General features: G+C 40.6%; 1 protein-coding gene across 1 annotated transcript in view; it reads left to right on the plus strand.

The window, feature by feature from the left end:
* MAPK1 (mitogen-activated protein kinase 1) overlaps positions 1-19,501 on the plus strand; it is a gene marked incomplete at its 5' end in the record, with an annotated part of 35,437 nt that extends 15,936 nt beyond the window's left edge. The window contains 8 exons of the mRNA XM_084271877.1: positions 330-512; positions 2,105-2,294; positions 8,337-8,453; positions 9,409-9,523; positions 9,959-10,090; positions 12,122-12,231; positions 12,943-13,070; positions 15,313-19,501. Coding sequence (XP_084128003.1) covers positions 330-512; positions 2,105-2,294; positions 8,337-8,453; positions 9,409-9,523; positions 9,959-10,090; positions 12,122-12,231; positions 12,943-13,059 — 964 coding nt within the window. The 3' untranslated portion in view covers positions 13,060-13,070; positions 15,313-19,501. The remainder of the gene's footprint in view (positions 1-329; positions 513-2,104; positions 2,295-8,336; positions 8,454-9,408; positions 9,524-9,958; positions 10,091-12,121; positions 12,232-12,942; positions 13,071-15,312) is intronic.
* Between the last annotated feature and the right edge of the window lie 8,489 nt (positions 19,502-27,990).

Consider the following 27,990-nt stretch of genomic DNA (forward strand, 5'->3'; position numbering starts at 1 on the left):
TTCTGCACCCCAAAGTGAATGGGCTAAGACAAACTTTTTCTCTCAGATATGTTATTGATTACAGCAAAGAAGTCTCAAACTTGTTTGCTATACAGGCTGATAAAGAAGATGAATGATTCTGTCTTTGTTCAGATACCTGGGAATCAGCAGACTCCAAGTCAGTTGGGAAAGCTAATGACTTGTAGATACCCAAATAGGCTAAACATCTGTGCCACTGTCACCTCTCTTCTAAACCAAATGCACCTATATTCAGTTGAATTTGCATTCTAGCTTTCTGAATGTAATGGGTTTAATATCCCTTTTAATTAATGTTATCAATTCTCTTCTAGTTCTGCCTACGATAACGTCAACAAAGTTCGAGTTGCTATAAAGAAAATCAGTCCTTTTGAGCATCAGACGTACTGCCAGAGAACTCTGAGGGAGATTAAGATCCTACTGCGCTTCAGGCATGAGAATATTATTGGAATAAACGATATTATCAGAGCTCCGACTATTGAACAAATGAAAGATGTGTATCCTTTCAAAGTTTTAAGTTATTCTGTGTAGTTAGAGATGGTTGTTGTCTTCTGTTCTGATTATTTCTTCATCCTCTTCCTTACTAAATTTTCATTAAAGTTGCTTTCTATTGATGGAAATCGAAAGGGATAGTGTTTGATAGGTTTATAGATACAAGTACAGATTTGATATGTTGGTGAACTCTACTTTTGTTTCTTTTTCAGGAAAAAGAAAAAGGTTAATTTTTATCTTCCAAGGCAAAGAGCTCAACGTTTTAGAGATTATTTAGTTTAGCCACTTAGTCCTAAAACTGCAGTAGCTGTTGGAACTTATTGCTTTGAGGAGGAGAAAAAAAAAAAGACCAGACTGCTATAATTATCTTTAAATTTTCTTAAAGAATAGAATGGACACATATTGGGGTTGGGGCAAGTTAAGCAAAACACAGCTCCCAGTTTTGCATTTTCTTGCATATGTGAGAAGACTGAAATTGCACATGAGCAGATAAACATGCTTGATTAATGTCTGCAAGGCTGGTCTTTTTATTACACTAATTGTTCTTTCATGGGAAACTTGGCTTTGTGTAGATACAACTTCATGTGCATATCTAACGTATGTAGTAGTCTTAACTGGGAGTCTGCTTGAGTTACAAGGCCTGCTTTGGAGTCTGATTTCCCCAAGTCTGTGTGCCTTGGTTCCAGTTGGTTTTGCAGGTCTTTGCAGATGTCTGCCTAATAAAAGGCAGAAGTGCTTGCAGGTAGAAAGTGACTTGAATTTAGGGCAAATATTTGCATGATTTATCAATAAATTGAGTTCAGTTGGTCTTACGTGGGGTTTGACAGATGTGGAGTGGGTGCTATCTGTAAAATGATGTCCTAATTGTGTGATCCAGTCTGAACACCCAGAGGAGAGGATGCCAATGCCCAATTGGAATGGCGATAGTAGCGTGTTTTTATTAAATCCTGTTTCAGTGAAAAGGGAACACGGAACTGCACCCCAAGGCTTTTGCAGCCAAATTGAATTAAGAGAGAATAAAATTTTACTTAACTCGTTCCTGCCAAAGCAGGGGGAAAAAAAAATCCCTTTTCTTTATATTCACTCCAATCTTGGGGACAAAATAATCCAACTGAAAAGACTAGGATTTAATTTTGGTAAGAAAAGGATTCTTGTCCTGAGTTTTTGCAGTGCAGAGGTGGCAGAGAAGAGTGATCAGAAATTATCAGACCTTCATACTTATATGCAGCTGGAAGCAAGTATTTCAGAAGCTTATTACTCATTAAACCAAACCCTGGTCTTTATTTCTTGGCAAGCAGGATAGAAATCTGACCACACTAAGATTCCAGTAAAAATCGGGCTCTAATATAAAGAAATTGAGGTTTATGGTGATTCATTTGAGGACCGCGTGCTGATGCCTCTGAATTCTGTGAAGAGCTGCATCATGTAACAGGATTGTTTGGCTCAAAACTTCCAGAACAAGAAGCAGCTATGTGTTTGGATAATTACTGTGAAACAAGAGAGAAAAATTGCCACAGAAGTATAATCTTTGTACTGTATATTGATATCTAACATGATGCCACATTTGTTTTGCTGCCTTACATCTGATGCCTGACAGATACATCGTGCAAGACCTTATGGAGACAGATCTTTACAAGCTCTTAAAGACTCAACACCTCAGCAACGACCACATTTGTTATTTCCTTTACCAGATTCTGAGAGGGTTAAAATATATCCATTCAGCCAATGTGCTTCATCGTGACCTCAAACCTTCGAATTTGCTGCTTAACACCACTTGTGATCTCAAGGTTAGTTGCAATTTCTTGGACATTTTGCTCCCATAAACTACTTCATAAACTACTTGCTGTAACTATGAATGTTGTTTTGTTACTGAGGATAAATGTGATTTTTACCCTGGAAAGATTGCCAAAATGCTGGTTTTGATAAAATAATTGGTAAGAATTCAGTTATGTTGCTTTAATAAGTGCATCACTGTTTCCATCTGGAGGCTGACTTTGAAACAGCCTGTTTGAAAGCTAGGTGAAAATACTTGTCTGAAGCAGAGCTGCATTTACCTAGGAGGTAAACTCAAAACCATGTGCATTTCAAATCTTGGTTGCTCTGTTTAAACTGCTAATTGTTCAGTGTTGGAAAAGAATTTCATATTAGTGGGCAACTAAAATGGCATGTGAAATTCAGTACTGATGAAATGTGCAGCAATTACTCGGAGAGAGAACATTCCTAATTTGCATTTCCAGCGATGGGCTCTGTTCTAGCTAATACTACAGAAGGATGATCTTAGAGCTGTTAAGATTCTTGGAAAATGTCAACTCAGTGCTTGGTGGCATTCAGTAAAGCAAACCAAGTGTGAAGAATTAGAACAGAAATAGAGATTAAAACCAAAAACATGCCATTCTATAGCTTTCTGTTGGCTTTGAGTTTTCATTTCTGATCATAGCTGTCACACTTCTCCCTGTGATATCCTTTTAAAATGAGGAGAACCAGGACTTCAAAGTACTTCTCTCTGTATCAGGAAAGACTGTTTAGCCTAGGCCTCCTCTGCTGGAAGGTACTGCTTGAGGAAAAGAAAGAATACAATAGAATTTGATAAAGTAGTTAGCGGCATAGGGAGGTTGAACAGTTGTTCTCTGTATTTACCTTTTAAAAGGGGAAGGGGGAGTAAATGAAAGAAGCAGGTGTTGTGTTCAGAGTGAAAGGACATATTAGTTAATGTGCAGCATTCTTAAGTTGTGGAACTTGGTACCACAGAACACTGTAGATAGTACAGATAATGGGACTTAAAACCAAACATCGAGCAAGTTACTAGAGGAAAAAGCTATTGTGATTTTCAGTCCCATGGTGGCAAACCCATGGAAGATGAGAGAGCCTATTAGAGAAGCACTGGAGTATGGTTCCCTGTTACACTTTGTTATGTATTTGCTGATGGAGGAAGATGATGGAGTTTATATTACTTTGATGTGGTACAACTGTTGCACCTGATTACACTTTTTTATAGTAGCTCTAGCTTTCTCATGGAACAAAGCAAACAAAGCAAAAATACCCCCTCAACATGTAACCCAGCTGATGGCTGTACAGGTTTGTCACAACTCTAAGCAAAGCCCTTGCTGTTCATGTGCTGGTCCATTCAAAGTGCTGTCCACACGATTGGTTTGCCTTACATTCCCACTGCTACCTGTCAGCTTTTCCTAATGCGCAGTACTGGTGGACTGGTCGCCTGTGACTCTTGCTATGGGATTTCAGCAGCTGTTGTTGCATCAGATCCCTTCAAGGCATTAACCCTTTTGTGAAAGAAATGGGATAGAATCTACGATGACTGTTATATAGGCAGGAAAGAAAAGTTCATGTGTAGTTCTGTGTTTTGTGCAATTAAAGGCAATAAAAAGAGGCAGTGTTTTAACACAAGTAAGATGGTCATGAAAAAGAAGGTAAATACCTGTATGGCAAAACAATACTGTATGACCGTAGTGACTCCTGCTCAAATTTCCTTAATACATTTTAAAACCAGCATGGCACTGCAATACATGTTTCCTAGCACAGAAGGTCTGTCTATATGACAGAGCATATGCTTTTTCATAACCTGAAGGGAGCTCTGGTGGTGTATTACTACCTCATCTAAAGTTTGAAGAACAGAATTGGAGAGAAAAATAGTATGCTTGGCCTAGTCTAATGAACACAGAACTTGTGCTAACTTGTTTCTTTTAGGGCTGTTCTGCAAGTCTGTCAGCTATGTATGTGTGTGCTAACAAGGTGGATTATTGTACATAAACTCAAGGCACAGCATGCTGTGCAAGTGAACAACTTAAAATCACCCTTTGGGAAGAAGGTTTGTTCATCTTCAGTGGTAATGCTGTTTGCTTTTCTTTGGTGGTGTTATGAGAGGAAGCTCATGCTCTCTTCTGGAGCTGAGTCCTACAGGGCTCCTTCTTTCTTTTCCCTTAATGTTCTAGGTCATAGGTTCCAGTTCCAGGAAGGAAAGGTGTGAGTGTCTCCGGACATAACTTGTCTGTGAACCCTGTAGCTTGTCCGAAGCAGCAGAACGGCTCAGGGCAGAAGTGCAGAACCTAATGCTGTTTCTGTTTCCTTAGGCTATGCTACAGATTTAATGAGAACTTAAATATAACTTAGCACATAGTGAAAGAAAGTGTGTGAAAGTACGTGATTTGACTTCACTGTCTCTTGTTAATGTATTTTCAGTGAAAGATTAGATTTGAGAGTCTGTGAAAGCTGCTACATTGGAGTCTCTCTCCAGTGAGAGTCCTGGGTAATAAAGATACTGGTCTTCACTTTTCAGCCTGGCATCTTTCCTGTGAATGACACTTATGTATACTGGCATGCTACAGGCTGGAATATACTCCAAAATAGTACCTGATGTTTTTAGAAACACGTGCTTTGTTGATTATCTGCTTGCAACAATTTGTAAATTATTTACATAAAAAGCTATCATGACCATATGGTTTCCCCAGGCCAGTGGCATTAATAGTTCAGAAAATGAGGTCAGCGTTATTATAAAGGGATTCTCAACTACTATTTTGCAGTGTCTTCAGTGTACCAGTTTACTCCAGCTGAGAATTTATGACTTGGTTAAAACATTAACACACTTTACCATTTTGTAAGTTGTGCTTTCTGTCTACATAGTGAATACTCCCAAGTATTAAACATCCAAGAATTCTGAGGTACTTTGATAGCCTTGAAAGGAAGGAAATGAGGAAAACTGCAAGTTAATATTTGTTTCTGAATTTTACCAATTACTCTAGGCACACAAGTGTTTCAGCTACCACCTTCTTACCATAATGGAAGCCTCTCCTTTTCCTTTTATACAGATAGATACACACATGAGCACAGACCAATCCATGATAGAACTTCATGTATTTCAGTGCATTAGTAGCACTGTTGGGTGTCATTTCATTTACTTACTAGATGGTCACATGTACATGATCCTCATAAATCTTGCCATCTGCCTGATGACTTCATCCAATTTTAAGCCATCTGTGATTAACAAAAAAGGGCATACCTGGTACTGATTACAAGAACATTGTTTTCAGGAAGTGGAAGCTAAATATATAAATAGGATGCTGGCACTTCATTTATTTATTAGTGGGTAAGTTATCCCTTCTCTCTTAGTGGTGTCTGTTAAATCACACGCAGAATCACAAGGTTGGAAAAGACCTTTAAGATCATCAAGTCCAACCATTCCCATCCCAAGCTAAACTATATCCCTAAGTACCTCATCTACCCTTTTTTTAAACAGATCCAGGGATGGTGACTCAGCCCCCTCCCTGGGCAGCCTGTTCCAGCCCCTGACAACTCTTTCGAGGCCATTTCCCCTCATCCCATCACCTGTCACTTGGCTGAAGAGACCATCGCCCACCTCTGTACAACCTCCCTTCAGGTAGCTGCAGGTGGAGATAAGGTCTCCCCTCAGCCTCCTCTTCTCCAGACTAAACATTCCCAGCTCCCTCAGCTGCTCCTCAGAGGATTTGTCCTCCAACCCCTTCACCAACCTGGTTGCCCTTCCCTGGACTCTTTCAAGGACCTCAGTGTCCTTTCTATGGTGAGGAGCCCAGAACTGGACACAGCACTTGAGGTGTGGCCTCACCAATGCAAATGGAGTGTCTCTCCAAGACATGAAGCACCGACTGACACACCTGGCTCTCACTATGCAGTTTTTTTACTCTCTGCTATGACTTAGACAAAATGCTGAGAAAATTTTGCCTGTCATATTGCTCTCTGATTTGTTTTCTAGTTTTAGTTCTGATTGAGAAGCTTTCTGCCTTCTGGGCTTGGACTTGTACCAATCATTCTTTGAACAGGCATAGTGGACTCGATTTCCCTGTGCACACACACACACACACCCCCCCTCCCGCCCCGTTCCCCTCCATAGTGTAGCCGCTATAAGCATGTTCTGTTGCCACAGGCAAGAACTATCTGCCCTCACCAGGGTGCAGTCAGCCTCTTTGCTTCGGCCCAGCGGTGTGCTGGCCTTCCAGCTTCCCTGTTATCCTGTTCCTGCTCCGCTGGTGCTGGCTGGTGGAAACACTGCTAGCAGCCAAAGCCTCTTCCTTGCAGCTTCAGCCTTGATGCCTTTCTCACTAATGGTGTTTCTTCTTTTCTGCTTAACCTGCTTCTGCTCTGCTCAGCAGGGGCTTTTTGTCATTTTAATAAGCTCTCTTTGTCATTAATCTTCCTTTCTATCCCATGTGCATTTTTCTACTTGAGAGATTCACAGCTACCTTCTTTAATTCATTTCTTTCTCCTCACTGTGGCCCAGAGAGCGTCTTTCTTCTTTTGTCTTAGTAACAACAAATCACAGCACTTGGCTTGTGTGTAATACTGCAGTTCTGCACAAGGCTCCTTGCCGATGGTCTTAGCGAGCTGTTCCGGAGAGGAGGAGGAGGAAGAGGTTGCACCAGTTTTGTCCGCCTGTGTAATTACTTTCTGAAGTCCATGAAGATGTCCTCTGCAGTTTCTTTGCCTCTGCCTTTACAAGAGATTCTTCTGATTACTTGTACTGATTCTCTTTATGTAAGCTGCTAATTGCACACAGGGCAGCTGCTGTTTGTGTAGCTTGGGATAAACCTTGGCATGTTTAAAAGGGTTCTTTCGGGTTTTGTTTTCTAAGGATTCAGGGGTTTAGTTGTTGGGTGTTGTTCCTTGTGTGTGGTGTGGGTTTCATGGGTTTTATTTTTTGTTGTTTAAATATGTTGCCAAAGTCAGAGGAGTCACACCATGCAGCCTGGCCCATGAATTTCATCTTTGCCTCCTGTTTCAGTCCCTCTGTTGAAGTCAGCTGCTGAATCTTTGAGCTGCAACTCTTGATCAGCTGAACCCATCCTGCCTTAGCTGTTGTTTCATGGACTGTTCCTCCAGAAGAAAGGAGGAAGTTGCCAGGGTACAGTGAGGTTTCTGTGGTATTGGTAGGATTATCCATTACAGTCTTTAGTGACTACAGCATAATATTATTTCACATTTTGAATATAATCAGTGTGTGTAATTAACTATTGAAGACTAGACTATTATAACGTGACCCATTGGAGGAACCTCCTATTTGCTGCTACTCCATTTGATGCCTTGTGTTTCTGAGAGTGCAAAGTCTTCTGCGCAAGTACGCTGAAGCGGAAATTGATAGTTACCATAAACTGGTATCTGCTGGTAGCAAAAGGTTATGAGTGTGCCCTGTGTACTGCTCAACAAAATTGCCATTTACCTGTTGGAGGGCAGGGAAAGAACAGCTGTTGTACTCTAGAACACTGCCCATCCTGATGTTTTCAGTTTTCTTGGTTTCTGTCTGGAGAGAGGGCACTAAACAGCTCTGAAAGCCTTGGAGCCTCCTTCAGCAACCTATAATCTCTCCAGTCAGCCATTATCTCCTGACTGGATAGAAAGCTTCTTGTCCAAAGATACAGGGGACTGAACTCTGCGTGAATGTGTTGGCTGGTAATTTTGTTTTCTGGAAACCTTAATTTCTTTTTGATTTTCTGGTAAATTTCTATTACCATATTTGAGCAATGTATCTTGCCACCTACTTGGCAGAGAAGGTGCTAAGTTAGTGGAGCATAAATTGTGCATGAGGAACATCTCTTTTTCCCAAACAGTTTATTCTTCCTGGCCCCTGCATGGCCTATTGGGGTACTCTTTGTGTACTTAATCCAACACATTTTTCTTAACCTTTGTGCAGTAATTTATTTCTAAAAATTACAGGTTAGTGTCCCTTTGTTTGTAAGTGTTACATCACAGGCCGGGGAAAGGAAATTAATAATGTTGTGGTATTAGGAGCTTTATGTCTAATATGGTCTTTTTTGTTTCTTTTTTCTTCATTTCTTTAAAACCAGATTTGTGACTTTGGACTGGCTCGCGTTGCAGACCCAGATCATGATCACACAGGATTCTTGACAGAATACGTGGCCACACGTTGGTACAGGGCTCCTGAAATCATGCTGAATTCTAAGGTAAGCGCCACAGTGGACAGCTCTGTGCCTCTGTTGCTGGTTGTTACTGATTTGCTTTCCCCCTTCCAGCCTTCTGTGTGTTCATGATCAGAACACATGCAGTCCTGAGGAAATGTAGCTAATGGCTTGCAACAAATTTGTGATTCCAGATACAATTATTGGGTACAACTGAATAATCAAATGCATGAGTTCCTGTGTGTCCAGTTCCGTGTCAATTATGAGGCTTCTTACTAGCAAATGCTGTTCCACAGAGCAGGACAGATGTGCTAGTAATGAGAGCATTTTACTCCTGTCTTCATCAAGGCTTGCAAATGTTGTATTAATATAATCTTGACATCTTGATTTAGGTTTAGAATGTATAATGAGGATGAATCTGATTCTGAAAGCATGTGATCTTTGTTGTGTGTCAATCTTAATTGCATTTCCATGGTCTCAATAAAATCATCCCTTTGGGTTTTTTTATACTGGGGATTTTTCTTCCATTCTTCTGCAGCTGTTTAAAGGTGTATCCAGTCCCTGTACAGTGTAAGCAATGGGTATCCTTCAGAACCCTCACATGAGTTTCTACAGCCGTACACTTGATCAAAGAATACCCGGTGACATCTGTGCCTGTAATTTATGCTCATCAAAGACTTTCTTGTTTCCAAAACTTGTTACTGTAAATTTACTACTAAATTGGAGAGTCTCAAACATTTGCAGTTGGTACCACTTTCAGCTAAACTTAGAGAATCCTTTTAGAGAAGCGTTTCTTGTGTTCTTGCTACCCCTTCGAACTGGTGTTCTGATACACAATTGGTAATTATCTCATTCTGTACAGAGAAGTCAAACAGCATCAGCAAGCACGACTCATGGAAAAGAGGTTGATTTGTGTACACTCCCAGAATGTGCCAGAGTAACATGTTGCTGCAATTATGCAAAAATTCCTTTAAGAAAAATGTTTTTGCTTTACTTGCAGGGTTACACCAAGTCTATTGACATCTGGTCGGTAGGCTGCATTCTGGCAGAGATGCTCTCCAACAGACCTATCTTTCCAGGAAAACACTACCTTGACCAACTTAACCATATCCTTGGTAAGCTTCATATAAAAGTAGCATTTCCACATCCCTCTGTCTGTAGGTTTATCATCTATTCCCTGTGGTTATTTCTACAATCATTGATTTGAGGGGCAACTAGAGGTTACACACCAATTTATTTACTGTCTCAGTGGAGATGTCTTTAAAATAAAATAATTTAAAAGCTCAATCTATAGATGTGCCACTTAATTGAATCTTTTAAACGTATTATTGATGACTAAAAAGCAAAAATGCATATTTTTTAATTTACAAGAAAAAAGAAGCCTTAAATCTTTATAGTAAGTTTCTAGAAAGCTTCTAAGGTATTCTATCCTAAAACATGTAGTCTGAAATCTTATGAGCAGATTTAATACCTAGTTTTAGCAAATGTGATGTAACTGTTTTAATGTTCTCTTCAGAGAATGCAGTTCTATTTGTGTTTATTTTCTTTAGGTATACTTGGATCCCCTTCCCAAGAAGATCTGAATTGTATAATAAATTTGAAGGCCAGAAACTACTTGCTCTCCCTGCCACACAAAAATAAGGTACCATGGAACAGGCTGTTTCCAAATGCTGACCCCAAAGGTATTTTATCTTCTATTACATTGTATTAGAACTTCAGAAATGGGAATGAGCAGCAGAAGCAATGTCAGGACAGGGTTTTTGAAACCACCCGAAGAGTTAGTCTGTGGTGGAAATAGAACATGCAGGTCCCTTTATATGTACGGTCACAAACCTGCATGAAACCCTCATACTATCTTGTCTTTTCAAGGCAATTTTGGGTATCTAACTGAACACAGGCACTGGATTTTGACATAGGCATCAAACAAATCTCCAACTTGGTTTCTAAAATCAGATACCAGATAGCAACTTGCTGCTGAACTCCTATAGTTTGTGCAGGCGGTGTGTCAGTTCTAGACAACCAGGATCACATCAATCAAGTACGGGTCCTTCAGCAGCAAGAAAGGTTAACGTTTAGTGGGTTTAAAAATTCAGTGGGGGGTTGGGTTTTTTTTGTTTGGAGCAAAAGTTATAAAAGCAAGGAATATAATTGCTGCCTTTCTTAAAGAGGCTTTAGTAAAGGGTGACTAGGATTATGTTTTCCTAGATAGCAGTTATGTGCCTTTTAAATGCTATTTCTAAACCTACTTTAAGGGTGGTTATATTCACAGTGCTGTACTCTTTTCCCTGCTTTGACACAATCCATAAGTCACTTTTAAAAAACTGGTATGACAGTTTAATCTTAGTGAATATGATCTGGTACTGAACTACCATGTAAGAGCTGATTTCTGCAGATGGAACTGTCTAGAACTGATTATCATTCAGGGAAACAGTGGTGATTTAATCTGCCTTTATGATGGTGCTCATGAGTGCAGGAATTTTTACTGTGGGCTTCTGACAGCTCAGGCTGTAGCAGTGATGATACACGTGGCTGCTAGGGGAACATGCTGCTTGCATGACTTCTGCAGCACCTCTTCAGCTCGGTCTTCAGGGTAGCCTGGACAGAGCAGTTCTTCAGAGAGCTGTTTGTCAGTCCTGTCAGTAAAAAGCCTTGTGCACAGCATGTGTGAGCCTGGAGCGAGCCAGAGAGTTAAAAAAAAACTCATCAAAATATTTCATGTTAATTTCTGCACAAGTTGGCAGCTATTTCAAGCTGCCATTGAATGCACTGGTAAAGCTCTGTCTCTTCTGCAATGCTCAGTATGCATCTTATGATGCAAAGCTACAGTTACTTCACTGCAGTGAGGAGCTTTTATTTAAGGTCTGTGTCATAAATGATGTGAGGAGAAGAGCCAGAATGGAATCTAGGATACTGCAGAGATCTTTGGGCTTCTTGCTACTATAACCATGCTGTTTTCTTTACTTGGAGAAGGAAAATCTGTTACAATCAAAGTAGCTGAACAACTGCAGTAGCTTGGGCTTGTAACATTTACCTAGAATTGCACCAGACCTTGCTCTGTCTTACTGGATCTTCAAGTTCTCTATGGATTTTTTTACAAGTTGTCTTCAACAGATTTTACCTGCTCATGAATACGAACACTTATGGAGGGTATCCTCTGGGCTGCTGGTTACACTGTAATAGTTGATTGTGGTAGTCTAGAACTCCTGATGACTTTTGGATGGCATTTTGGCATTAAACAGCCAATCTTTCCTTTCAGAATAAGACCATATTCTTATTTACTCATTTCAGAAGAGTGCTATCTTGGCTTGGATTTTTGACACAAAAATCCCAACCATCTCTTTGAGTGAAGGCAAACCCTGACCTGTTTCTTCTGTAGCTAAACCTAGATTGTATCCTAAGGTTCTAGGTGTTTCTTCCCTCAGCATTCATTCTTATGCTGAAGAGCCTTAGATATATAAACCTCCAGCAGACCAGATCCCGAGCTGGAACTTGAGGAAAGCTGCTAAGATGGGCAAAGATACTCTGCCCAAGACTGAGGAAATAAGCTGCTGCTGCTGTTGTGCTGCTACAGCTGGGGAGTTCCAGCTGTAAATTGGCACTAAACCAAGGGTGGTGTGTATTGTCTGTGTGTAAGATCAGTGTTTATAACACTTCTGTACTTTGGAATGTGTATTAAACTCTTGCTCACGTATTTATTTTTTCCCCTCTCTTAGCACTTGATTTGTTGGATAAAATGTTGACCTTTAATCCTCATAAGCGGATTGAAGTCGAGCAAGCTTTAGCCCATCCCTATCTGGAGCAGTATTATGATCCAAGTGATGAGGTAAAGAATTGTTAAAATGTAAATATAGATTAAATGATGCAACAGGGCATTTTCTTTATTAGTCAAAGGATGCTGTTTCTGCTGCTGTAATTGAGTTGAATGAGTTGCATCAGTTTAGCAGAACTTTGTATTTCTTGTTCTAGTACAAGACGTTGGAGGTGCTACACAGTAAATAGATGCTAAGGAAAGCTCTCCTGAAAACAGAACTTCCTCAGCTTGCTGTTGTCATATTTCATAATGACTGAGAAAAGGAGATGAATAACTGAGTTTGCCATCAGATCTGTGCATTTAAACCCCCCAAATTTCAACTCACTGTGGTTTAGTGCACAGCTCTAATGCAATGTGAGGCTACTTCTGGTAGAGGTAGGGGAGGAGGAAATAAGCTAGTTTTTCTGAAGGGACAGGTAATGTTTCTTCTGAAAAATACAAATGTTTCAGATAATTCATCTTCAGGTAGAGCTAAGTTATGAGCCTTTAACAAACATGAACTTGTGATTTAGCTGTGATTAGCCACTTGCTATGGTTTGATTAGAAGTTTGTCGAACTGATATGTAAAACACACATAGGACTAGAACGAGTTCTTCCTTGAAAGCTGCACGGTATTAGATACTTTGGTGAAGTAATTTTTCAGGTTTTTTCCCCTTACAAGGACTATGTGAACTTAACAGAAAAATACTACAAAAAGTAATAATATTTCTTTATGTTGTTAAGCCTGTAGCTGAAGCACCCTTCAAGTTTGATATGGAGTTGGATGACTTGCCGAAGGAAAAGCTGAAAGAACTGATTTTTGAGGAAACTGCTAGATTCCAGCCAGGATACCGGTCTTAAGTTGTGCATAGGTAAAGTCACAGCAATGTGCAACCACTTGGGTGAGGGGGAAGAGTTTTGGGACTTTGTAACCACTAGTGAAATGTAGAAGTCGGTGTTTCCACTGACGGGGTAACTAGCTGTTAAAGGATAGATTTATGCTTATTCATTTGGCCTGAGTCCTGTTCTGTTATTGAAGAAAGTTTGACCTACACCACTGCAGTGTCTACAGGGAATCCAGGCAATTGGCTAAGAAGTTTACTTACTTTTTAGGTTACATTTAAGGAATAAGAATTATATTTAAATAGTGCTGCTCAGGATAAAAGCTATGGTAGTGCTTTGAAATGCAAATATTACTCAAAAAAATGTTTGAAGGAGGCAATGTTCTTCATATATTACAGACTCTTTTGTTGTATGGCTTCAAATACTTCTAAAAAATTCTTCCTTAAGTGTAAAGTACAGAGGAGAAATCCCTTAAATGATTTTCAAGAACAAAAACCCAGCATGAAGCTTTAGTGTAGTATAACTTCAGTTTTAAGTATCTCTGAAATAGTGTGAGTAAATAAGTATTTAAATATCCATAAATTAGTTATGATTAATCTTCCCAATCTTTTGAAGATTAAAAATTTTAATTTAAAACATAACATACCAGTATTCACACTCTCTGACTTTTTTTTTTTAATCAATGGAATTAATTGGTCTTTATATTCCATGAGGCTTGCAAGTCTGAGTAGTGTCATACAAAATCAGTCAGATATGGACTTGGCAGTTCTTGTAATACTTGTGAAACTTCTGACACTAACAAAGTATCAAAGTGATACTGTGACTGGAAAAGAAAAACAAACCCACGACCACAGCCTGTTATGGTCTGTAAAGTACCTTCCATCTCTTCTCCATCAACCAGCAGTGTTCTGTCACCTCGTTTTGATGGCAGTTTTAAGCTTTGAGCCAGGGAACATCCCCACTGCAGGAAGTCCGTGGCTCTGGTAGCAGTGTGTAGAGGCTTTGTTGCTTTTCTAGAAGCAATAATTCTTCCATGCTGAAAATGGGGTTTCACTTTCTGCATTGCACACACCCCCGTTCTTTCTTTATTGATGAATTCATAGGAAGGAAAGATAAAAAGGCGGAGGAAACTTTTCAGACAGGTTTTACCTACGGTTGGTAACTTTATTGCAGCTGGCTTGAACGTGCAAGTGTATAGAAGCTCACAAATGAAGCCATTTTGATCTGTAGAAATACAGCTTTTGGTTTACTTAGGAGCTAACATTGAAAATGTGTCAGTAATTGCAAGTTAGGTAAATCTGAGGTTTGCTCATCTGGCTCTTCCTTGCTGGGCATTGCCAGTAGAAGTAGGCCTGAGATGCGGTCACATCTGTGGTGCTTATTTCTTGTCTGTGTTTTCTAAAGCTAGTTCTGTACAAGAAGCACAAACAGCACATGGTTCTGGAAGAAAATGACATAAATTTTTAGGAGTAAGATGAAAGCTGGTAGTAATAGGCTGTGTAGGATTAAGGAAGGGAGAGCAAGTAGCTAACATTGCAGTAAATCATAGCTTCTGATCTCTCCCGCTTGCCTCTTTGCACAGGCCACGCTTACCTAGGTTGTTTTGGGGATTAAGGGATGAAGGGATTAGGGATAAAGACATCGGTGATCCAGTGCTAACGGAAATTTCTGGTTTGCTCCTTTAAATGCTGTTGTGAAGAACTGTTTTGGCCAATGTGGTACTGGAAATTAAAATTGTACTTCGCTTGATAATGATATGCTGGTAATTTGTTCTAGTTGTTGGTAGTTAAGAGTTATTAGCTATTCCACGTTGCAGCAGTTTAACAGTAGTGAGGGCCAACCACCCCCCAGGAGCTGGCTTAAAACAGACAGTAACAGTCTCTTCCTCTGCATTTCTACTGCCCCTACACCCCCCATACTTTATCAGCTTGCTTTCCCATGTCTTAGATTTTGAGATTCAAAGCTTTCCCTTTGACTATAGTTTTTAGAATTAAAAAGCAATATGAAATAGGTTCTTTAGCCAGCCAAGTAAGGTGCTTCATCAGTTATGATTAATCTTCTGAATCTTCCAACAATTTAAAATTTTAATTTAAAATGTAATGTGTTGATGTCGTGGTCTCTTCACTTTTTTTTTTTAATGTATATTGGTACTGCTGTCTGACACATGGTAAACATAGTGTATATAAAGCACAGCAATAGGAAAGTATGCTTGTTTTAAAAGGTGATGTTAAAACTTCCTTCACTGAAATATGTCTCTGCTCTTTTTTGTAGGGCAAGGACTTAGAGGACTGGGCATGCTCAAACGTTGCTGTTCCTCTTCCCAGTTCTTTATTGTTGGTCATGTCTTGTGGCCTCTCTCAGCTTATCCACTAACTCCTTTGAGCCATTCAGGAGGGCAGTTCCTGGTAGTTTTGGCTTTTCATGCTTTCAATGAATCTTTTAAGCCTGAAGAATTGTAATTGACACTCCTATGCGTAATGCCCATTGTTGACCTGTTGCAGTACTGTGCTGTAAGTGCACCTACTGCTGGCCGTATTTTAACTGCTTGCTTTCTGGTTTGAAAGATGCAGTGGTTCCTTTCACTCCTGGATCAGTATCCGAGAAGATCATTCATTAACCTGTAAGACGTTTACACCATGAACTATGTCTTTCTGACTTTACTGAAGTCGCTGGCATTTTTGTTGTTGTTTTTGGTTGTTTTTTTTTAAGAAAAGCTACTATTCAGGGCACTTTAAGTCAGTGACATCCCAGATTTTTTTTTGCACTTCCTTTTTAAACAGAAATGGTTAGCATCCAGTGGAGTTTATCCCATTATGCTATGGATTACAGCATAAGTCCTGTTCATGTTAATCTTGCTTATGCACTTGTTTGGGTGTCCTGTGCTGTACATAGAGGTAATCCCTACAGCGTAAGAGCCACATGGAACCCAACTTAATTGAATCCATCCAAGAAATATTTTTTTCCATGTATTGACAAAATTTGTACTTCTTTTTTTGTCACTGCTTATTCTAAAAGAGATCATTTAAAGTTTAACCATGTTGGAGGCATAGTACTTCCAAAGTTCATACTGTGTAGTAGTGTTTATGAGACTTGTGCAAAGAGAATGAGTGGCAGCTCGCCAACTTATCTTTACTGTCCGTGTGGTGGAAGATTAACAAAGAACATGATGGCATGATGACCTCATGGTGAATGCTTTTCTCTGTGGAAGGCATCCATATCTGGTGGCAAGCGAGAAACCAAAATATGATGTTAATAAACTCAGTCTACATCCTGCATACCATTGCAATGCTTCAAATGAGGATTGATAGTTTTTGCATTCGAATCTAATCACTGACGTTCAGAATTCTTGCAGAGAGGAACACTGCATCTTTAAATGAGAAAGTTTGATTTTACTTTTGCTCCTACAGCATGTCAGCATCTCAAGTTCATTTCTTGCAACCTACACTATGGTGATTTGTAATCAAGCCTCCATGAGCTCGTGACATGAAGTACTGTTCTGTTGTCAAGTACTATCAAACTTTTCTGATAATGCTGAGTTAGGACAACCAAACGAAGCTAGCACTAAATAATGTTTAAATTGTATACCTTTTAATGATCTTTCCAAGTATTTGTTACTGAAATTGTATAACGTGGAGTTTACTAGGTGTTATGTTCCAGTGCAGTGCCTCCTTTTCTTTCCCCACTGCTCTCTGTGGTGAGAAATTTGCCTTGTTTAAAATAATTACTGTGCCCTCGCATGACTGTTAAAGCTTTCTGTGCAAAGATGATTGTCTAAGTGCCACATGCCTATGATTGAGAAAAAAAATAATCTATTGTTACCTCTGAGTTGTGTTCAACTGAAATGCTATTCAACAAATAACTTAGGAAAAATAGTTCTATTTTTAGCTTTTCATATCTCTGCTGTCTTTTTCTCATTTTATTTTGGCAGCAGTGAAGAATGGATTGTATAAAGACTGCTTGCTAATATGAACAAAATGCACTTGTAATTCCTGGAAATAAATTTAAATCTTATATCTTCACATTAACATTAAGAATTAGTTTTTGGTTTCCTCTTGGGTAATGCGTTTGAATGGAAATCAGGTTCAATTGCTGCTGTAGTATATAAGGACGCTTGCTGGTTAATAACTCCAGGCTTCCTCATACCATTTAGTCTGCTCTTCAAAGAAATCTAGAAAGCCATTAACTTAGACTTCAATAGATAAGGGTGCTTACAAGAGTCCATTTCAAAATTTTCTTTTTCCCTCTAGTTTTAAGTGTTAGTCTGCCAAAACTGATTTTTAATAAGCAAGGGTTCATCACTAAAGGGCATTTTCTATCAGGAAGTTCCTGTGGTACAGAAATCTCTGTTGTGGGGAGCAGGTTAGGAGCATTGTCGGGACACTGCACAAGTGATCAGTGAGTTGTGGTATGGAGCCTGTGCTTAAAAACATTTCTATAGAAATACGCACTCGACTGTTGATACCAGTGTAGAAATCTCTCTTGACATTTCTACACATCTTTACCAAAATGCTTTTCTCACTCAGTTTTGAAAAGTTGAAGTATTTCTAGAATCTCTGCTACTTGTATGATCATTGTTACTACAGGAATCATTTTTGGCATGGTTGGAAAGATGACTGTTACTGAAATTAGTTTGTAACACCTTGGTTGTAGATTAGTAAGGAAGAAATCTATTAAGGAAGAATTTTGGCAGCTTACTTCATCCTTCTCTTTCCCAATTCTGTTTCTAATAGTTTTCTTTAATTTTGGATTTTTGGGGAGGTGTAGACTTACCCTTCTCTCGGAATGAGAAGCTGAGGGTTTGCTTTACCTAACATCTGGTGCTTTTGGGCTTTCTTCCTTAGCTATTGTTGCTGAATCCAGTTGGCATCCATCACTACCAGTAGCCACGTTCATCAGTCTTCTACTGAATTCAGTAAATATTGTTGGATTGAATTTGTGATGTGTCAAATGCTGAAGCATGATGATTATTTTTGTTTTGGTCAGATTTTGCAAACAGTTTAAAAGAAGGTGCCTATAACAACACTGTGTTAGGTCGGTTATTTCATCATTTTACATTGAGGGTTTTTTTCTTTATGTAGTTTTTATATTTTAGAGTGGAGAACAGCAACTCTTAATCGAAGTAACACGCATATTTCATGGTAAAGATGCTTTGGGAATAAGGAATGTAAACAGTTCATTGTCAGAAACATTCCAACCTTGCAGCTGAAGAAAAATATGCAAACATTAAATTCTCATGGATGCTTTGGCAAATAAGCATCTTACTCTGCTGTCCTGACTGTCGCCAGACTCTTCCTCATCATTATCACATGTTCTGTGAGATCTGAAGTGTGCAACACACTACACATGGGCTGAGCGGTGTGGTGCACTAGGACTTTCAGGAGTAGCAGTGATGACATAACTCAGCGGTGGCCAAACAAAACCCAAGGAGTTGAGCACGGTTTTCCTTACAGAATGAGGAAAGGAAAAACCTGTTGTTGCTGCCCACTGTAATATGCTATGATATATTTATACCATGTCGAAAGTGTTTGCTGAGCAACTGTACTATAGATTTAAACTTTATTAATATATATTTGCTTATGTTAGTGTAGTTTATATAGTCCTTGGTTATTGATAAATTTATTGTGTTGTTACAGCACAGTGATATGGTATAAATATAGGTCTATACATACACACCATATACTCATGAATTTGGTCCCTTGCATAGTACTTTTATATTTGTACAGCAATGTCTTGAAGCAATCCCAGATTTTAGGGGAAATATTTTTGTAAATGCAGTGGTTTCAACAAAAAGTCCAAACAATCCTTTTACTAAGTTTTAAATACATTTGTGGTTCAAAATGGTTTAGTTAACAATTGAAATCAAGACACTAAATTAGTGAAAAGTGCACATTAGTAAAGTGAAGCTTATGATGGTTTTTGTAGCACGTGCTGTGATCAAACTAAGGGAAGCATTGGAAGAAATGTGTAGGTTGGACTACCTTTGTAAATCTAGAACAAATTTCTAAAGGTTGCAGCTGGTTTACTTACTATTGTTGCCTTTTCTTGTGTTGTATCAGTGTAGAGCACTCTTAAGATACTCAAACTGCTTTGTCTTTGCTTTGTACTGTTGGTGCCTTCTTAGTCATGTACCCCACAAGTCCCGCATAGCTAATTTAGTTAATGGTAAGTTTAAAATACAAAAGCAAAGGAAGATTTTATAAAAAAAAATAAAATCATTTTCTGTATGTTCTTATTCATTGTAACAATTAAACGTTTATATTGTGACGGATTTGTGATTTGGTTAATCTGTATAGATCAACTGTAAGTAGCAAAGGTTTATATTTCGTCTTATTCTTTGATGTTGTAAACGTATGTGATTTTCTTTTTTAAAATCAGGTAACTTAATGTTTTGTTTTGTTTTTGGCATCCGAACCTTGTAAAAACAAATGCAAAGAAAATCATTAAATTGTGTCCCTGTATTACCAAATCAGCATAGTACTGTGCATATATAGACTGACTGGAACTTCGCTTTAAAGTGAGCTGCTGTCTTACAAACCACACGCACACTGAGGTGTGTGACATCAGTTTACCTGAAAGACGACTGACACTTGAACACTGCAGTAGTGAGTAGCTTACATGTCATATTTGTGAATGCTCTAGTGTGCTTGTCCCACTGGGTAACTACACTAGCTGGCAATGTAATTAGGGAAGCCATTCAAAACCACACAGGTGAAGTTTCTTTATAAAAAGGCAAAAATGCTTTATCTTTGGTGTGACCGAGTTAGGAAATCAGTGCAGGTATTCCCAACCATTGGGCACAGTGATGCAAATAAGATTCCCCTGTATCTGATGATTCACAGGCTGTTTTTTAATGCTCTTGATATCGGTGCAGTTACCGCTCTGTTCCCATGAAATCTTGACAGTAAGTGCTTGAGCAATCCTTAGAGACCAAATGTTTTCATTTTACTACAAAACGGTTCTTCTCAGGCCAAGGGTTTAAAATGTGGGATTTCTGGGAGTAAGGATTGTATCACTGTAATGGGCTTTTAATGAAAATTGGGGGGTTTTAGCCTAAAATCAGATTGTGCCAAAGAACTGAACTCTTAAAAGATGCAGTTGGATAATGGCAGCTAGAAACTTCTCTAATTAATGTGAAAACAGAAAACGTGACCTGAAACTAAGAAGAACTTAACATAACTGACAGGTGTGTAACAGCTCCAAGAATCAGATTGTCAAAATTCATCTCTCCATCCCCTCTCTGGCTTTCACAGCAGAGTACGTACCTTCTCCCCAGAATGTTCCAGGATTTCATTTCTGCCATAGATAAGTTTCTGTTCGTTCTTTCTCGTTGACTGTAGCTGCCTCTTGCTTTCTTTGTTCCCTCTGCAGCATTTGCAGTGCTGTGGACTTAAGCGCCTCACTTGAAGATGTCACTGTGTTGCAGCTTGTCTCAGTGGAGGTTTTGACCAGCGACTGACTGACCTGCACCCCTGCAGTCCTTGCTCAAGGAGGGTTAGTTTAAAACACCATGGGTGTTTTCTGTATTTCATCAGAATTGGGTGCTGGTCCTGTCTGTCTGTGAACTTCAACGGACAGACCTAACACACTGGGAGTCCAGGAGTGTAGCGATGGGGGTGTGGGTCTGGGCATAGGTAACAGTTGGTGTGGGCTGGCCTGTTTCAGTGAGAACCTCTGGGAAGCTGAGCCGTGCTGGGGGAGAGCGTACCCTCATGTGCCCTTTAGGCTGGTGAGGGACTACTGAGTGTGAGCCCTGTTACTTTGAAGAAACGCTAGTGTAGGCCTGATGGCATCAAGCTTGTGAAGCTCTGACCCTAGGACTTTGCAGACCAGAGATGGCAGCTTCTGTGTTGTGCACATTTTATTTTCAGTTCTTTCAGCTAAATTGCATATTTGTAACACTTGACAAGCTTAAAAATATGAAAAACATTTGAGGCACATAGAAGACCTGGGGCTTTCATCCCATCAGTACAAGTCCTGTCTCTTGATGCGTGTCTTGCTCTGATATGTCTTTGTAGCACAGGTGAAACTTCAGCTAGCTCCAGGAGAGTGCTAGAGCTCGCACTCTGGTTCTGCAGGCAGCTTTAGTGGGTCTGCAAAGCAACGTCCCCTGTCAGAAGTGTGGCCCCATTGGTGTGAAGGCCTATCTTGGAAGCCAGAGCTGAGAATTGTTCTGTAGCCCCTCATCTTTCCCCCATATAACACCGATGACTTTCCTTGAGGCATCTTCCTGAACGCTGCCTTTATTCAGTGTATCTTTCTATTCGCAATTTGCTTTTCTCTTTGTTTTATTACTCAAAGTGAGACTAAACAGGTCCCATTTGTTCCAAAAATTCCTTCTATAGGACTTGGGAGATTTCTAATGATAAACAACAGGTTATTGATCCCACCACTTAAAGTGCAAATCTACTGGAGAGGTGAGCAAGAAAGCTGGAAGGTCTCCTGAGAGTCTTCCTGTTGGAAAGTCTTTCTGGGAAAACAATGGAAAAAGACAGGAACAGAAAGGAATGATACATTTGGATAAGATGTGGCAGGAAACTTTGTTCCAATGGGTGCCTTGGCTGCTGTTGGGAGCTTCTGCCCAAAGTCCTACAATTCCTAGTTCAAACTTTTCTTTTTGGCTCTTTTATACCTTGTGAGTACTGAAAGCTTCCTGCTACTTCCCTAGAATTGCCTCTCAGCACACAGCTGCTTTTCCTTAGGTTCCTTCCCATTACCTCTAACTAGCATGGCAGAGAATTGCACAATCCCTCTAGCTTTCCCTTTCACTTTGTAGAGAGGTAGCTTATGTTTTTATGTGAAGGCTGAAAAAAGGTCTGATTTCTGAGCAAAGCGCAAGAACCACCTTGCCAGCACCTCGGGTTTGCAGCGTTTTCTCATCTAAAAATACAGAGTTAAATACTTTCATTCATCTTGAGTCTGAGTCTGTGCAATGATCTCTCCTGTACTGGCTGTCAGCTGAACTGCTGCTTCTCCCTGCCTCCTGTTGCTACTTGGACTGGGCTGCCCTTTGATCTTGCTGAGCAGGAACTGGCTTCTAGTGACGCTTCTCTTTCTCAGGGTTTTGCACTTTCCACATTGGTAGTTTACCCTGAAATCCTTTGTCTGCTACAACTGCCTCGATGACTTCACTTTATCTCGCATGGCCATAGGTCACCTACAGCCCCACAGCTCATTTGCTTTGGCTTTTTGGTTTTTTTTTCTTCTCCTGTAAATCTGAGCCAAGGCCCCAGCTGTGCTGTGCGGGGCTGGGCCCTGCTCACAGGCAGCTCGGTCCCCAGCTGCTGGCTTTGGGGAGAAAACCTGGGCAGTGCAGAGCAGCTCCTCTCTGGCTGCCAGTTGTGCGCTGCCTGGGGTGGAATCGTGCAGGGTAGCCCTGTTCATTCCACCTTACAGTGTTAATACTGACCTTGAGTACACAACCCAGAAATAACAAGGGAATGTTTTAGTCTCTCTAGCCATGATGCATGCTTCAGCTCCTCTGAAAACTGCTTCAAAATTCAGGCTTTTCTAGCAAAAAAACCCAAAGCCGCAAGAGAATGTAATAGATTTTTTTTTTTTAAATTTGCTGTTACTAAGAGACTAGAGATGCACCTGTTAGGGGTGCATTAGGATCCAAAAGTAAATGGCTTGCTCTGAAGATGTTTTTCTGCCTTAAAACTGCACATGCAAAAATGCAGAATATTCTACATTTTAGCTTGGGAGTCATGAAACTATGTCACAAGTGAGCTGAACAGTTCAGGAGAAGGTTCTTTGGTCAAGCCTTTCTCCTAGTTCACCTTTATTTCAGTAGCTAGTACTTAAGAGGAAATTTTGACTAAAAACCCCTTCTGTGTTAAAACTCTAACTTGTAGTTGAGACATCAGAGACTCCAGAGTTCAAACCTTAGACTTTTGAATGCATTTTGTGTTTTTAAAAACCTCTTTGTTAGCTTTTTTACATGTATATAGGTATGCTTCAGGTGTGGAGGGAACATAAACTTCTGCAGGCCAGCTTGCACTCAGAAACACGTCAGTGAACACTTGCTGTCACTGTAGCTGTGTGACTTCATCCTGTTGGCTCTCACCTGCAGCAAAAGCGCAGCACTCCGGTCAAAAGCAGGGATTAAGGATAAAAGTGCCCCAAACTGTGGTCACTTCTTGAGCATTCTGCTGTAGCTAAACTTAATTTATCAACTTATTTTTGAGGATGTGTTTGGTACTTTGGGAGAACTGTATTAAGCTGTTTTTACAGCTGACTCGGTGACATTTCTCTAAGTATAATACGGTGTTGTTCCAGCATGGCAGAGGTCTGCATAATTCATGTGTGCTCAACTTAATCACTGGTTTTCTTCTTGTGACAATAAATGGCATTGTACCAAAAGCAATATATCCTGTGTGTAGTTAGTTGTGGAAATAATTAGTACTGTGCAGCTTTTATTTTCATTGTCTTTCCAGCGCTTGCAACTAGCATGGATTGTGTGCAATGACAGTTGCTCCAGGCTATTAGATGTCTGAGGGGGGACCAAAGGGGTCTTGAATAATACCTGTGTGCTTTCTGGAAGTGGCTGCTGTACTTGGAAGCAGAAGTGTGTTGCATCTGCTGCTGCGTTAAACTTATTTCCTTCTGAGCCTTATCATCAGAACACATCTAGATCTAGAGTGTTTCTCCGGAATTGTTCCCTCCACATTTTTTCCTCTTGAGAAGGGCCCAGGCTCAGCACCAGCACCGTTAGAGCCAAGGATTATAAGAGCAGAAGGGCTTTTTTTGCTTTGCTTGGTTTTGGGATTCTGCTAAGCTCTGCTCAGCCTTACTAGATCACGGCACTGAAAAAGACTTGTGGAATGCTGCAACTGGTTTTGCTCACCAACTACTTGAGACCTGATTAGACCACGCAGGCAATATGCAATGCATGGGAACTCTCTAGTCTTAAATTCTGCCCCTTCTGCCCCACCCCCACAACCAACCTCCCCCAGCAGTTCTGTGCTACTGGCTCTGCAAGCAAACCAGCCCTGGATAACTTCCCCTTAAAAGAGGGAAGCTTGTTTTTTCCTTCCTGGGTGCTCAAAAGGGCAAGAAACTAAGACGGTTATCTCCCCACCACTTGCATTTGACTGCTAGTGTGTAGTGTTTATCATACTGAAGTGTTACTGTACAAAAACTTTAATGCTGTAGAAATAACAGGGCTGAAGAACTTGCTCTTCTCATCGTGTATATTCCTTCTTGCTTTCAAGGTCTGTAGAAAAACACCTACTTTTGGTTATGACTGAATAGCTTTTCTGCATTTTCTGTGCATATTTTCCTCTGCTGCCTCCTACTTTCTTAGATGTGACTTATTTTACTGCTAATTGTGTTATAAAAACTGTAGTACTACAGGTGTCATGTGCTAACTTGTAAATAAAATGACTGTAAACACATGGTCAAGTTATTTGTGGTGCTGCTCTGTCGATGTGTGACATTCTCTCAGCTGCAAACCCGAACTACGCTTCCCTGAAGGACCTCTGCTGCGCACAGCGATTCTAAAGCTGATGTCCTGCCTTTTGCAAGAAACCTTTCGGTGACGAGCCTCCACGGCAATCTGGTCCTAGTAACAAGTTCCAGGCAGCTACAGCATTGACAGTGAGTCTTTCTAGGCGGTAACATAATTTGCCAGATGACAGCGAATCAACACTTATGTCAAACTGATTGTCAGCAGAGCAATAATGTATTTTAATGTAAATAGCTCTCTGGGTTGTACAGCAAGTAAAGGATGCGAGATTATTTACGGTTGGAAGCTGATTAGGAAACTGTTGCTGTGGTAGCGTTTTGTCCTTGGAGCCTATCTGCTCTAGGAAAGGACTGTCTGTTTCCTATCCAATTGAGAGGGCGGTGGAAAAAAGTGGAAGAGGTCTGACCTGTGTAGAGAACACAAAGTGCTATGTTTTAGTTAAAAAACAGATACGCTGCTTGTCGCGTTCCCTTCGTGGTTGGCATGCCCTCGGAAACGGAGCCAGGAACGCTGCGCAGCTGGCTCCAGGGGTGTGCGGGCAGGAGGGAAGGTATGGCAGGCACTGCCAGGAGCTGCTGAGGACGTGTTTATGAGCAACACTCCCATTCTCTTCTACTAAACAGTCCTGAGATCTAATTAGCAGTCAGGTGTTAAGCTCTTCAGAATAATTTGCCTTCATGTGTGCATTTGTTGTAGCGGCCTTGTCATTTGTGGTGTAGATAAAACATAGAAGGGTTTTCATGCCTTTTCTTTGGGGAATGAATGTTCTAATGCTGTCAAATGCTTTAAGAAAATACTCAAGCAGCTGAATTCTCTGCAGTGCTGGAGACATAAGCAGCTTGTCATTCCCAGCTACCCGAGGCTCCGCTCAGCTGTCTTCTGTGTGTGCAGGTAAAAACCACCTTCTACTCCATACCACAGCAAGGGGCTCTTTGCAAAGCATACTGGCACAGGGCTGGCAGGACCGGGAGGCAGAGGGGTACATTGTTCAAAGTATATGTCCTTAACGTTGTTCCTCCTGTGGTACCTCTGTGGAGGTCGGCAGTTCTCTTCCCTGTCCCTCCTGCTTCATTCCATGGGTTTTCCTGTCCATGATGCTGCCTTGTCTGCAACAGATTAGAATTTCCTCCACTGCAGTTCATCTGGAAGCAGAGTCCACTCTGACTTCAATGGTGAAATCAGCTGGGTTGGTTTGAGGTTTTTGTGAGGACCATAGGTAGGTATTACAGTTTTTTTCCTAGGCAAATGATGCTTCCTTGTGAGAGGGTAATAAAACCCTTGGCAAGCACCTGTGCCTGTGCTTGCTTTGTTGTGTACGATGGAGTTGACAGAGAAATCAGAACAGATTTTTTGCTTTCCTTGTGTATTGTGGTGACAGTCATCAAGAACATGCTAATCTGGAGGAAACTGTTTTTAGAAAACTGCTGAGGTTTAGCAAACATTTTGTGCATTCATTTTTAAAAATAACTCCTAATCATCTGCAGTGTGAGTGCAGTTATTTGAAGGGATAGGCTACAGAGGTACAGTGGCAGGCATGCAGCACTTACACAACATCTCATTTGGAGTCCTCCTGAAACTGCCTGGGAAGGGGGAAAGCAAATGAGAAGAGTCGGAGCTCTTTCAAAAGCAACTGGTGAGCCAAAAAAAGCTATGTGGTGCCATCTAATAACACTAGCTAGGTTCCAAGTTTAAGCAGTGCCAAATAAATGAGCAAAGAACAAATTGCCCTCTGCTTTCAAGATGCAGACAACCTGCAGCTGGGCCAACTCCCTGATCCCTCTACTTCAGGTGCTGCCCATCACACTCTGTTGAAAGTGGCCATATTAAGGCATTTGTATATTTTTGACCTTTTTAAAGTGTTTAAGTGAGGCAAATACCACGTAGAAACATTTATCTGGAAACAGTTCCACCTAACAGGGTTCCAACTGCTCAAAGCAGGAGATGAGACAATGTAGCTTGTGGTCTTTTACTGTAAGAGGCAGTTCGGTTTATTTCCAGCACACAAACAGTTTAAAGAATAAACATTCTCAAAAGAAATACAATCCTTTTCAGAATAAAATGTAATGTCCATGATAGCTACTGAACAGAATGCCTGACAAAACCCCAAACAGGTACTAGAAACAAAGCTCACCAAAGCTGTGCTTGCGGATGAATGAAACGTGTGCGTGCAGTGGGGACTGTCTGAAGGTGGTGGTTGTAACCAGGGTTGTTTGGTGGGCAGAGAGGTGGGCAGCAACAATGAAGCCTGTGGCATTTCTCACAAACATTTCTATCTGCAAATTGCTACACACCTGGAAAAAAAGATGCCGATTAATTAACCAGGAGAGTCCACTGCAGCTCTGAAGGTGCTCATTCAGGATATTCAGGTGTTGCCTTGGCACTCACCTGCTCTGGGAATGGATTCCTGAGGACATTTTTCAGTTAAATTACTGACAGTTGGTGTGTGTATATTCTGGGTTTACTTGAAGGCGTGACTCACCTGCGGACCTAGTAATTTTCCCCATGAAAAGAAGTGTGGCTGCGTTTCAGTGATCCTGCCTTGCTATTGCCTGCTAACTGTTCTTGAATTCGGAGGAGGGGGAAACATTACTTGCTTTTTTTCTGGAGCCGCCCTTCAGTGCCCTGGACTGTCTTTAGGATAAAAACAATATTCAGGTAAACTGGTAAAAATAGCAAACTCTCTGTATGGCCTGTTCAGGGATCATTAATACATCTGTGTACCCTTTGCACCTACTTGGGCAGTGAAGAGCGAGCTGATACCTAAAAATACTGAGGAAAATAATGTAAATCCAGGTCGTGCTCTCCTAAAAACATAACTCCTGTATCCTGCTGGCAACTAAACTATGGGCTGTCAGCTTCCAGGCTTGGGAGTTAGCAGAGGTTATGATGCTGCTGGGTGTTTTTTCCAATGCCATGTTGGGTTTATTACACCAGCTCCAAAGCTGGAGTAACCCAGCACCCTGCCTCCTTCAGGAATGGGCCCCATCAGAGGGGCTCCACCTGCTATCCTCTCACAACGATGTTCCCTTTTTTGTCTCCTGTAATCAGTTATTTTCTTGTTTTACTTTTCCCTTCAGTCCTTTCAGGCTTAAAGGTCTGCCAAGGGTGAGAGTAATGCCCAGCCTTAGCTGGGGAACAGGCAGTAGATCATAAGAACTTCCTGTGATTCTTTGCAATTCTACATGAGCTTTTGCCAAACATACCGGAGCTGATGAAGGTAACAGGAGGAAACTGAGGTTGGAAGAAACCTTGAGGGTCACCGGCTCCAAACTCTGCTGACAGCAATGTAGGTATGGTGACCTAGACTGCCTCTGGACTGCATGGGGCTGAAGAAGACCTACTCGAGGACTGGGAAGAGATTGTAAATCTTAAGTTCTTACTTCCTTATCCCTAACACTGCTAATTTTTGCAGCAACTGGTGAAATCAGAGACTTAAACATGGAATTCGTCCCTTCACTCTTGTTTTCACCCATACTTCAAGTCAC

This window comes from Gallinula chloropus (assembly GCF_964237585.1).
Source record: "Gallinula chloropus genome assembly, chromosome: 17".
Classification (NCBI taxonomy): Eukaryota; Metazoa; Chordata; class Aves; order Gruiformes; family Rallidae; genus Gallinula; species Gallinula chloropus.